At 34.0% G+C, this 13,702-nt stretch overlaps 2 protein-coding genes across 3 annotated transcripts in view; one reads left to right on the top strand and one right to left on the bottom strand.

Moving 5' to 3' along the window:
• The window catches only part of LOC136034477 (dedicator of cytokinesis protein 3-like), a 386,199-nt gene that overhangs the window by 79,877 nt on the left and 292,620 nt on the right, over positions 1–13,702 (bottom strand). The window lies entirely within an intron of this gene.
• Positions 996–10,225, top strand: LOC136034479 (chondroitin proteoglycan 2-like). The gene is made up of 2 exons (XM_065715693.1): positions 996–1,129; positions 8,721–10,225. The coding sequence occupies exons 1-2, from the start codon at positions 1,087–1,089 to the stop codon at positions 10,169–10,171; spliced, it is 1,494 nt and encodes a 497-aa protein (XP_065571765.1). The 5' UTR covers positions 996–1,086; the 3' UTR covers positions 10,172–10,225.

The following is a 13,702-nucleotide window of genomic DNA, read 5'->3' as shown; positions in this document are numbered from 1 at the left end:
CAAAGGGGGTCAGAAGCCCTCCAAAAAGCAATGTCTGAAAGTGTCTGGCTCCACGTCTACCCTTAACTCAGTGGTTACACTTTTTCTTTAGTTGGGGTTTTCTCCCAAAGGGTTAGGTACCATCCAAATAATTTCAAACGGTCAAACATATGGAACGGCTCTACTAAAACAAAAAACAAATTCTCTTAAACTCTTTTTGGAAAAGAGTACATTGCTTCCATTTAAATCTCATAAAGGGTGATTTCCATATGAAGTGACCTAAACTTAACCCAAACTTATTTTTTTTTTATTCAAAGGGTAGAAAGTAGGTATATCCAACGAGCAGTACATATTTGATGTGAACTCCTTTCAGCACAAATAGTTTAGAGGTTTTTATTCAATAGCAGGTACAAATTTTGTGAAGCATGGGAATATTAGATCTTGACTCAAAAATATTATGAACTCAAAATATTTTCAGTAGCAGGTACAAATTTCTTTTTCGTAGCAGGTATAAGTCTTAGGAATCATGGGAACATAAATATTGACTCAAAAATATTTTGAGCTGAAAATATTTTGAACTTTTTTTTGAAAAAAAAAAATTTCAGTAGCAGGTGTAAATTTCTTTTCAGTTGTAGGTACAAATTTTGTAAAGCATGGGATTATTAAATCTTGGCTCAAAAATATTTTGAGTTCAAATATTTTAAACTTGAAATATTTTCAGTAGCAAGTACAAATTTATTTCAGTAGCAGGTACGACTTTTGTGAAGCGTGAGAATATAAAATCTTGACTCAAAAGTATTTTGAACTCAAAAACTTTTAAAGGTTCAATAATATTTTGACAAACAATCCCAAAATCCGATAGAATTACTTTCTGTTTTTCAGTGACATGAAAAAACTTAAAGATCGACCAGTACCATGTACATGTCTTGGGAAATGCGTGTTTCGTTGAAATTCGGCGAATTTTCATGCATATTCAAACGTCAATTCTGATATGTCAAGGTCCTAAACGTCTATTACTAAATAGATAAGAGAGAACTACAAATATATAAACAAATATACAAAAGACCGTAACCAGTGTTTTTATGTCAGCTTTGCCAGACGATCATCATGTTTTTAAATTATTTGTTAGCATTTACATTAGTATTTTCAGGTAAGGGTAATTAACTTTATTTATGTATTAATTTATAACCCATACAGTCCTATAATGATGCATCAAACACACAAAAAAAAATCAACAACGTGGTGATACGAACAAAGTGGTGATAAGGGGATAAACACACAAAAGCCATGCCTGAGAATTTCCAACACCGTATCTCTAACTTTGGAAAGTTCTACATCATAAAATGGTGACAAGAAACATACTAAATCAAAGGAGGGGTAATTGGCCCCCGTAGATATTAGAAAATAGTATTTTTTTTTTCATTGAAAAAAAATCCTAAAGAATCAAAATTACGCAAACCAGATTTTTTACATAAAGGGAACAAAAAGGGAACACCCTTTTTGTATCTTCGGTAAAAAAAAAAAAAAAAAAACGAAAATTCATGCTCCATCATATTTTCCCAGATTTTTGCCCCTGTCAGAGAAGCTGGATTAAAGCGTTAAAACTGAAGTCGGTACTTCTGTAGCAGGGTCACGCTTCTTTGCATTTGAAGTCGGGGCAGTGGCTTACTAATTTCCCTACCTAAGAGATTTGATGCTATTTAACATTGGAGGTGCTGGCTGCTAATTTTAGTGCACCCCTGAACACACGTTTTTCAATCCACCATTTCATTAAAAGAATCTTTCTACGTTCTGTTTTGTTTCAGCTGACGTTTGTTTCAATAAATAAAAGTCAAGGATATTTAAAGAAAGAGCTTATTCTCTTAAAAAATGGACGTCAAGAATCAATACAACCACATTTACTGCCTTAATTTTTGTCTCAATATAGAAACGATGTGCTGTGTCTGCATTCCCTAGATTTTCAAACAGATAAGTGAGGAGTTTTTTATCGGTTGGCTTGAAACTCTTATTTACGAATCATCAAGTCAAGGGAACACCAACTACAAAAAAAAAAAAACGAAAGGTTCCAAAGGCACTAATTTCTTAAAGTTTCAAGCCAATCGGGAAAAAAGTTATCTTGGACCATCTATGGATCTAACATTTGGGGATCCGACTACCAACTAAAAAATAAGGATTTTTTGATCTATTTTCAGGCTCTTTTTAGGAAACCATTTCTTCAATTTTCTTTGTGCATTAGGGTTCTCATGGCTCAATGTTTTAAGAGCGGAAATTTTAAGCCAATAAAAACGAGGCCCCTTTTGGGCCCTTTGTTTGGCACATGTCATCAAACTAAAATATCACCAAAAAAGTTTTTTTTACCCTCTTGAAGCTTTGTCAGGTCTTGTTTTTGAGGGAACCGATATTTATTTTTGTTCTTTTGCTTCTGTATTTGGGTCTACTTTGCCAAAGAACATAAATATATAACTTACAGACCGATAAAAAAAAGTTACTTTTTGGGACTTTGGGCCCCATTTTTTGGGATTATTGACCAGAACATTTTTCGTACAATAGGCTTCTCTTGGCCAAAAACTGACAGATATTAGTTTCAAAACATTCAGAGATAAAAAATTTTCTCGGCCTACTTCAAGGCTCTATGGCATCCACCTATCACGAATCCCGTGATCAATGCTTCCATGCTAGGATTTCACCCCTATAATAGGGACTTTTGAGGTCTGTTAGGGACAAAATTTTTCATTTAGGGATTTCAGGATTTTTAGGGATTTTTACAAGTCCTCTCAATTTTTTAAGCAACTTCTTTTTTTTTTAATCTGGTAATTTTTGACGATATTGCGCATATATTCATGATTCTATCGAATAAATTATACAGGAAGCTCACTAATAAAAAAGATGGAAAACAGTGGTTCATTACACCTCCCAATATGTGCCAAATTAGCATTTGTGCAAATATACTGCCCTTGAAACTTCTGATCTCACATTATATCAGATATACACCTTAGAACATGAGCCTGAAAAAATCACCATCGAGATCATAGGTGAACCTAGATAATCGCAAAATTGCAAATATGTTCTATGCCTCCTATTTCACAGCATTTGCTCAGGTCAATTTTTTCTTCATATTTAAGGTTTTTTATTCCCTATAATCTATCAGTTCCAAATTAAAATTTCTTCTGATAAAACCTTTGAAAATGGATTGGATATCAATATACCCTCTACATCTAAATAAATCAGAAATCGAGTCATTGAAAAAAAAAGATAGATATACATTAGTATCTCCTCCGGGAATTATTTAATGCTTTTAGTTTTTACTTCTAATATCAAGACTTATTTGGACAGAAATTAAAATTTCTAGTGCCTTTTTTATGTGACCAAAAGAATTGGAGGGCAACCAACCCCCCTCACACGTCCCTTTTTAATCTGGTAATTTTTGACGATATAGTGCATAGATTCATGATTCGATCGAATAAATCATACAGGAAGCTCACTAATTAAAAAGATTCTCATTTTCTCGTTTCTATTCAATTGTTGATCATCTTTTTTTTTTGTACCACTTTAGGTTCATTTTATTTTTCTACAATTTGCAACTCTCTCATTCAAGTTTCCTTGGATAAAACCCCTTCATTCTAAGATTACTTCAAGATAGATAGACATTAAACTGGCCGGACTGTTGCAATCTTTCCTTGAGATGCTGCGTAAGTCCTACGGACAAGTTTATGCGGAGCGAAAATTTAACAAAATAATGACGGTACAATAATTTAAGAGTGGGAAATTCTTTTTATTTATCAAATATTGCATCTAAAATTCTATACCTGAATATATTCATAAGACTCTTGTAATTTTAAAAAAGAGTGCAAATATTTTTTTATGTGACCAAAAGAACTGGAGGGCAACCAGTCCTCCTATTCTATCTGAGGGAATAGAATAGGATTCTATCACAAAACGAAGTAAAACCTTCGTTTTACTTCGTTTCAAGCCAGTAAAATCTCAAGCCAGTTTAAAGCTTCGCGAGTGAAATTTCAGAACCAGGACATCTGAGCAAGCAAAGCTTGCTCAGATGCCAGAGTATTAAACTCCCAATCTTCAGATCAAGACAAACATATTTTTTTGTTATATCTACAAAACCTGGAAAATTGAGAATACATTCCGTTTTCGGAAGAAGCTGAAATTGTGGAAAAAAAACTATTGGCTATTTTATGTGTGAGTTGATGAACATTTCGATTGAGATGAGAAATGTCTTTCCTCTTCACAAACGAACATTTAAAAAAAAAATTATAGTTTGAGTATATCGACCTGTTCTGCCTAATGGCTGGGGTGTAGGGTCAAACTAAACAAAATCAGTTAGAACATCTGCCAGAACGGATTGTCAGGTTTTAGCCAAGCCTTTCTGGAAGTCATTCAGATTTCTGTCTGAACGTATTTCCTGAATGTTTATGATTATCGTATTATTTGCTACTGTTGTTGCTATTATATTACTACGACTTCAGAAATTCTGAAAGCTCGTCTGCTTTTTATTTATTTTTTTATTTTTTCATGTTTGTTCCGACTTATTTAAAAGCAAATACTGCAATTTATACACACAATGTGCTAAATTCCATCGTTAAACAACCAAATCCATTGCTTCCAAATACCGTATAAAATAGAGTTAATTTTTCGATTAGATCACCGATAACCAATTTTCACCGATCAGGGGATAAGCCCAGGTTACCAAATCAGGACAATGCATGAAGGAAGCAATGATTTTGTTGTATTCTCTTCATAAAGATGCGATAAGTAATTTTTCAAAAAAAAATCATGGGTATTTTTACGCCAATCTAAATGTGTTTTCTCATCTAGGGGGATAATTTTACACCCTTCCTATTCCCGCCTGTATACACCCCACCCGCCTGTCTAGAACATCTTAAAGAATCAAAATAACTATTAATTACATTGATAAACAGCATTATAGTTCTAGTGATATTTTGGTCGATTTAGTGATTTTCTTCAATAATCTAGTGATTTATGTGCTCACTTAGTGATTTCTTTCAAGAATCTAGTGATTTTTTTTCACTGGGCGGCAGCCTCAAAACAGCCTTCTAAGAGACGGTTCTATGTGTTTCCCCCTGCCCCCTCCCCGTAGAAAATAGGATTTTCTAAATTTGAGAAAAATTTCAGACATTTTTATTAGCATAAGCACAACTCAATATTAAAACAAGTCAAAACAAAAATAATGCTTGAAAAAGCGACCGGTTGGATATCATTCACGCCAATCCTTAGCATCAATTCAAATATAAATGAGGGTGTTACGAAAATAGTAATGGAGAAGGAAAAAATAATGGGAAAGAAAAACAAATAAATCAAATATATGCATATTGTCCACAATCTGAGACATGGCACCGGAATCTATAAATCAAAACCGCACTTAACTAGTCAATAAATACAAACCATTGTTTTAAACATCAAAAGAAGGTGTTTTGGTACAAGTGAAAGGACTTGAGCTGCAAAATAAATCGTCTTGAACAAATGCTATTAAAAGTTAGCATAATAAGGTTTTACTTGATATTTGGAAAAGTCATAAAATGGGGAAACTTTTATTGAAAATAGGTATTTCTAGACATTTTCTATCAGCCTTTAAGAGATTTGAAAAAAATTGAAGTGGAAACACTGCCTGTGATCCTCTTTCCCCAGAGGACAATACCTGTCCACATATTTAATAGTATGTGGCAACTCCTGGGCCATTTTAGCCCATTTGGAAAAAATTTGTTATCGCAGCAAAAGGAAGTAGAAAACTGTTCGTTTTGGCCATTGAACAGTTCATTTTTGATGTTGTTTAGACGCTAGCTTAATATGACCAACCAACGAAATTTTGAGGGGATGGGTATGGGGCTGATTAACTAAACTGATCATTTTTTTTCATAATGCTTCAACTGTTTTCTATTGCTGTTGGGGTAGAGTTTTGACACTTTTGATTGTTTGTATGTTCTCAGAGGAGATTTTGGGGAATCTTGCTTGAATGTTGTCCCCTTGATCCCCACCTCATCAATAATTCTAATCAGTTGTTCACGTTATATTATTTCTCAAAGATCCATATTTGATTTCAATAAAAAGGGAAGTAACTCCTAATGAAAAATGGGAACCAAGAATCCTTTTTCTTACATGACCTTAATACCCTTAATTCCCCTCCAGATTATCTTGATGAATGTCTCACAGGAACTCCAAAAATTTCAACTTTATAATCTGCTTTTTGATACTTCCGGTGGCCTTCCCCTTACAGCCAACAAAAGGCTCAAAGGACAATCCTTTTAAGACTTGGTGTCCAACTAAATAATACATTATCTAAATAAATTAGCTTGAAATTGATCTAATCACTGAAACGAATCATTCAAATTATTTCTAGATACCATGTTTCAATTTATACACATTTTTTGAATCCTTTACGATCTAATTCGTGACTATTTTTGCAAAAAAAAGCACTTAAAAAGTAATTATGTTTAAACAGAAAGTACTCGGTGAAAACTCCGACATAACAGTTGCTCTTGAATTCAGAACCTCATATGACAGATTAGAAGAGAAATTTGAATTTCTTTGTAATTATCATCGATAAAACTAGGCGTGTCGGAAAGAGATATGAGCAGAAGAAAGCTGAATCATTGTCACGGACTTTCTTGCCGACTCTGGAACTAAAGCCACTGTATAGATCAAAAACTCATCTGACAGGGCAGAAGCGGAATTCGAGTCAGTGTCATTGTCATGTGTTGAACTAAGTGCGTCACAAAAATATTTGATCAGAAGAAGGTTGCATCATTGCCAAGGACTTCCTTACCGTTTCCGGCACAAAAGTTACTGTGAAGATCAAAAACTCCTCTGAGAGAGTAGAAGACGGGCAAAACTGTAATTGTCATTATCATCTGTCAGAATAAGTGCGTCAAAAAGATATCTGAGCAGAAGAAGGTTGCATCATCGTCATCGACTTGCACACCAAATCCGGCACAAATGTTGATGTTGAGATAAAAACCTCAACTGACAGAGTAGAAGAGGAATTTGAAAGTCATTGCCATTATCATCGATGAAATTAATCGCGTCACGAAAGATATCTGAACAGAAAAAGGTTGCACCATTGTCACAGAATTCCTTACCGACTCTAGAACAAAAGTCACTGTGAAGACCAAAAACTTATCAGACAGGATAGAAGCGGAATTCTAGTCGGTGTCATTGTCATGTTGAACTAAGTGCGTCTCAAAAATATTTGAACAGAAGAGCGTAGAATCATTGTCACAGACTTTCTTACCGACTACGACTCAGAAGTCCCTGTGATAATGAAAAATCACTTTAACGTTTACTGTGATGTGAAAAATTTAGACAGCGATGAGTTTCACGATTTTATCTTTCAGTGCTGATCCACTTATTTCTTCTATCAAGGATCACACGATCCAACCGACAGGGTGCGTCCGCCTAAATCGAATCGACATCGAATATGTTTCGTATAAAATTTAAAGAATTTTAACATATAGAGGAAACTGGACGGTATTATAGTCTGGATAATTGCTGAACGTTGTAGTGTAGCTAACAAAATTTCATCATTGTGTTTTTTTTTGTGACTTTGAAACATTTTTCAGAGGAAATGTCTTCATTTCCTCTTAATGTCTTCTATTTACTGAATGGCTTACCATGAATTCACATAGCTGTGTATTGTAGATTTTGTCGCTTTTTTTTACGGACTCAAACAACTTTCAAACTATTATTACGACACCAAGCCACCTAAGGTCAGCAGAGTTGCGCATGCTTCTCCTCCATCCTATCTATTCAAAGATTCATTTTTTACCCCGTTCCAATGTGGACATCTACATTTTCAGCAATGTGAAATCTCTCTTTTAAGTGCAAAAAAAATCCACTTGAAAAGTGTATTTCACAGTATCGAGCCGAAAAGAAGTAGCTCACTTCATTCAAAAGCATTACTATATTTAAATAGCGAATATTGTTTAAGTAGTATTGAAAAATACTTCAGAAAATTACATTTTTAAATATTTTAATATACACCTAAACCTTCAAGAAATTCTCAAATTTACATAATTAACAAAATAAAAACCACAGTTGTAACTCACAGGAAACTGAATGGTCATGTAATAGAGCTTTTTGCCTTGTTGGGCCCAAATCACGTTTTGCTTGTGACTTTTTTTTACCATTTATACCTTGCTGTGGCTCAATATATCATTTTAATTAAAAGCGAAACTCAAGATCTGAGCTCGAATGAATATTTTACCACCATTTATTCAGTTTCACTACTCCTGGAAAAAAAAATAACGAAAAAGAAAAAGAGACAAGAATTCAAGAGCGCCCTTCTCAAGAACTCTTTAGTAAGTCAATGCTAGTGAGTATGTTCTGAGAAAACGAAATTTTACACAGCTTTTTTTCAGATAAAGGATTAAGACAGTTCTAGGTGCTATAAGACAATTTGAAAAAATGGTACACTTTGCATCCAAGTCACAAAATTTTTTGGTGGTGATTGCCTCTCTTCTTTAAAACTAAGAATTTTTTTATTCTCATAAATTATGTTAGGTAGCTTTAAACTTAAGGAGTTGCTGAATGCTTTACATTTTTATAATCAACATAAAAAGTCAAATCCTCAAATAATACGTTATTATAAAAGTTCCATTTTTCAGAATTTATATTTATAATATTGATTTGTGTCACTTTGATTCTATGGGATTAACAAGTCCTTCCATAAAATTTTCAGCAATGAAACACTAACATATTTATTTCTATTACAGGAAGCTATAGTTTACGCGCTGGTCCTGAAGATGAATTGATCGGCTCCTTACCGGAATACCAATGTCCAGATGCAGGTGGATCATTCCCGTGGGTTACTTGTGACAAATACATTCAATGCATCGATTTGAAAGCTTCACTTTATCAATGTAAATACGACTACTTTTTCGATCTTAAATGGGCAGGCTGCAACTACCCAGAACTGGTAGATTGCACGAATCGCACACTGCCCGATGGATCAACGCAGGCCCCAATAACTGTTACCACTAAGCCCCCAACTCCAACCTTTGAATGTCCATCTGCAGACGGAATTTTTCAAAACCCATATGACTGCTCATCATACTATGTTTGTAGCAATGGTAATGCGTTCTTAGTTAACTGTCCAAGTGGTCTGGTTTTCAATCCCCAGACTGAGTCTTGTGATTATCCTAGTGCTGTGGACTGCAGTCAGATATCAACTCTACCTGGGGGAAGTCCAACCCCACAAGTACCAGAAACAACAGCTTCCTCAACAGTTGCTGTGAACAAAACTGAACCAGCTTTAAGTACCACACTAACTGTACCTGAAGTACACACCACATCTGAGAATTCTATTACATCTCAGAAACCAGATCTAACTACCACTCCAGGTGAGCCTTTTGTTTGCCCAGATGATGGAGTTTTCCCACATGAAGACTGCTCAATGTTTTATCAATGCGCAAATGGCGAATCAATTGAACAAAGCTGCCCACCAGGACTAGCATTTAATCCAGAGATTCTTGCGTGTGATTTTCCAGGTAACTTTTATCCACCCTGTGGAACAAGGTTTCCATGCCCACAGCCAGATGGTTATTTCCCTAACCCAGATAACTGCGAAACTTACTTTGTTTGCTCTGGAGGAAATTCTTACGAACAATCCTGCAGTCCAGGACTTGTATACAATGTCGAAAACAACGTCTGTGATTTCCCCTTCAATGTTCCTCCCCCATGTGGAACAGCCTCAAAAGAAAGAGAGCTTGTAACTGATGATATAACTGATGAGCCAATTACAGAGCCAACTCCTGTATGGTGGTTTGACTGCTCTAACAGAAATGGATTTTTCCCAAATCCAGAAGACTGTACATCATACATAAACTGCGACAATGGCAATGCCTGGCTGCTTCACTGTCCAGATGGAACATTTTATAATGCTACAGTGGAACAATGCACAACAGATGCATCTTGCACTACAAGCGATTTTATTCGAACATCTCCAAATATTCAAACTGTGACACCAGATCCTAATTTTGAGTGCCCAGAGCCGAACGGACTTTTTGCGAACCCACTTGACTGCAACTCATTTTATCAATGTGCCAATAGCATTCCGATATTTCAGTTCTGTCCTGGAAATTTACATTTCAGTGTTGAAGAGCAACAATGCTTAGACCCTTCTGAAGCTAATTGCCAAGTATATAATTTTAATTTCAATCATTGAAGTTCATATTTATTGTAAGAATGTATTTATTGGAAATTATATTTTATTTCTGAATAGTTTTTTTCCTACGTGGGAAATAGATAAGCTCATTCTAAGTTATATTTTTTGGGGAAGTCAAAAAAGTGCAATTTAATATATTAAAGCCTGTTTTGAACAAAAATCTACTAAATAAATATAAAAAAAAATCCACTTTATGTCCATATAAATTCAAAATAAAAACCCAAAGCTATTACACCCTCCCACCGTAAAAATACATTGCTTTAGAATAAAGAGACTTTGTTTGCATAGGGTGGGAACGGACAGAAAATACTACTTTTGTATGCCGTAAAACCTTATATAAGGTAAAACCTTACGATGTGAGAACAAATGTGATGGTTTGTAATGAAACTTTTACAATTTACTTTTCAGTCGATAAAAAGAAATTCAAAAATAGCTAACAAGCCCATTTATCCCTGAAGTTAAAGGCAGTCACAAACTGCAAATAAACCTGACCTATGCCAGGAACATTATCCAATTTTGTCAGATGTTTCACAAATTACTAACCTTAGAGGTGGGAAACTACCTCCACCCAGCGGCAGCGTTAGGTATACGCAACATGTGTGGTCGCACATGGCCCCACGCAACCAGGGGCCCCTATTCTCAGCTCAGGTATACCCTAAACATAGCGTTGCTAGTCAACTTTTTCAGTTTTGTGTAAGGTTTGATGGTGACAGGTTAGGTTAGATTGTGTTAGGTTTTTAACCCATTTTTCAGATTTATAACTTAAGTATATATATATATATATATATATATATATATATATATATATATATATATATATATATATATATATATATATATATATATATACATATATATATATATATATATATATATATGTATATATATATATATATATATGTATATATATATATATATATATATATATATATATATATATATATATATATATATATATATATATATATATATATATATATATATATATATATATATATATATATATATATATATATATATATATATATATATATATATATATATATATATATATATATATATATATATATATATATATATATATATATATATATATATATATATATATATATATATATATATATATATATATCGTGGTAACGAACTGTAGTAAGGAGCGACCCGGCTCAATAGTAACCGAAACTCTAAAACGGAATTTTCGTATTATTTAAGAATTAACGACGCTTCTTGACTACTAAGGTCCCTGCGTCGGCCCTGCAGCGTGATTCGATCTCTGGGTCCCGTATTACCAAGCTAAGGTCATATCCACTGCGCCACCGCAGGACAATTTTCATATCAATAGATACATCAAAAGAATTTGAATTTTATGCTGATTTTAAAGATATTAAATAAAAAACAAGTTTTTTTAGCTGAAAGTAAGGAGCGACATTAAAAATCAAAACGAAGAGAAATTACTCTGTATATGAAAGGGGCTGTTCCCTCCTCAACGCTCCGCTCTTTATGCTAAAGTTTGACTCTTTCTCTCAACTCTACTTTTTAAAACAGTAAATAACTTTAGTGTAAAGAGCTCTTAACTACAGTTCGTTACCACGAATTGTTTGACAATTTTCATCAAGTTTGGTCTTACTCATCAGAAGTTAGGAGCCTGAGAATATTCGCCATATTCAAAAAAAGAGGGAAACACCCCCTAAAAGTCATGGAATGCCAGAAGACAGATCACAGATTCGTGTTTATTTGTTTTTTTTCGTTTTTTCCCCACTTGTGATCTTATCGACCCAGTGGGCCTAGAATGTCGCAAGAAAGCTCGTTGGAATGGAAATTAAAAGTTCTAGTGCCCTTTTAAAATGACCAAAAAATCAGAGAAAAACTAGGCCCCCTCCCACGCTCATTTTTTCCCAAAGTCACCGGATCAAAATTTTAAGATAGTCATTTTGTTCAGCATAGTCGAAAAATCTAATAGCTGTGTCTTTGAGGACGACTGATCCTCCAAAGTCCCCAGGAGAAGGGCTGCAAGTTATGAACTTTGCCCATTCTTTACATATAGTATTAGTTATTGGGAAGTATACAGCCGTTTTCAGGGGGGATTTTTCTGGTGGTGTAGAGGGGTCGAGGGTAGGGGTTACGGGGGAGGATCTTTCCATGGAGGAATTTATTGTGAAGGAAGAGAATTTACATGAAGGTGGCGCAGGATTTTGAAGCATTATTAAAAAAAAAAACAATGAGATATTAAATAAAAAACAAGTTAGTTCCACGGGAAGTTAGCAGCAACATTAAAACTTAAAATGGAGAGAAGTTATTACGGATATGAGGAGGTTCGTCCCATCCTCAATACCTCGCTCTTTCCGCTAAAGTATTTTCAGTAATTTATAAAGAGCTAATTATTCTAATTAAACGGTCTTTGTGATTCAGGGGTCATTCTTAAAGAATTGGAACAGAATCCGAAGTGTAGCGTACAGAGTGAGGTATTGACGAGGGGCGAGATCCCTCATATTAAGCATATGAGGAAGTTCGCCCCCTCGTCAATCCCTCGCTCTTTACGCTAAAGTTCGAATTTTGTTACATAATGGCCGATATAAGGAATAATTTGTTTGTGTTGTTTTCTCGCCAATCTTAGTATTTAATTTTATCTTAGGCAGGTTCGTAACTACGATTTTTATGTGATAATAAACCAAAGATAGTGTATGTCTTCGGCTTGTGGTTGTTATCAAATAAGAAACACAACTTTTTTTTCCAACTGAAAGTAAGGAATAACATTAAAATTTAAAACGAACATAAATTATTACGTATATCTTTTAAAGATCCTTTCTTTCTTTCGTTTCAGTCGTTTGAGAATTGCTCAACTTGTGACTTTCATTTTCATAAACATAGTTTCGACCTCTTTGGCCGCTCTGTTTTTAACTGAAAGTAAGAAGCGATATAAAAACTTAAAACGAACAGATAATATTATGTATATGAGGGTTACACTCTTACACTAAAGTTTCTTTTTTAACTTTTAAAAGAGGTCATTATTCTAATTAAAAACTTAATAAAAAAAATAAAACAAGTTTCTTAAATAAATAAAAAAAATTTAACTTGAAGTGAGGAGCGACATTAAAACTTAAAACGAACAGAAATTATTCCGTATATGAAAGGGGCTTTACCCTCTTCAACGCCCCGCTCTTAACACTAAAGTTTGACTCTTTTTCACAACTCTACTTTTTAAAACAATAAAAAACTTTATCGTAAAGAGCAAGTGATGAATTGGAAAGGTAACAATAAAATCTAAAGAATTTAAATAACAAGAATTAACCTAAAAAACATAATAAGAATAATTTCAAGAAGAAAGAAAAATCTATTTACTAGCGACATTTCCTGCCGTTTTGTTTTATTAATTTTATAATGATTCTCTTTCGCTTGCTGTTCAAATTTTATAACTGATATAGCAGAAGAAATTGTTTATTCAGATCAATAACTACAGTACATTGGGGTCCGAAAACTCTGGGAACTACTGTGCATACTAATCTATTGCAAAATACTTAGAGAGTCGCACCC

The sequence above is a fragment of the Artemia franciscana genome, chromosome 13 (assembly GCF_032884065.1).
Source record: "Artemia franciscana chromosome 13, ASM3288406v1, whole genome shotgun sequence".
Classification (NCBI taxonomy): domain Eukaryota; kingdom Metazoa; phylum Arthropoda; class Branchiopoda; order Anostraca; family Artemiidae; genus Artemia; species Artemia franciscana.
Note: the sequence above shows the minus strand (reverse complement) of the source record. Positions and strands in the feature narration are given on the sequence as shown.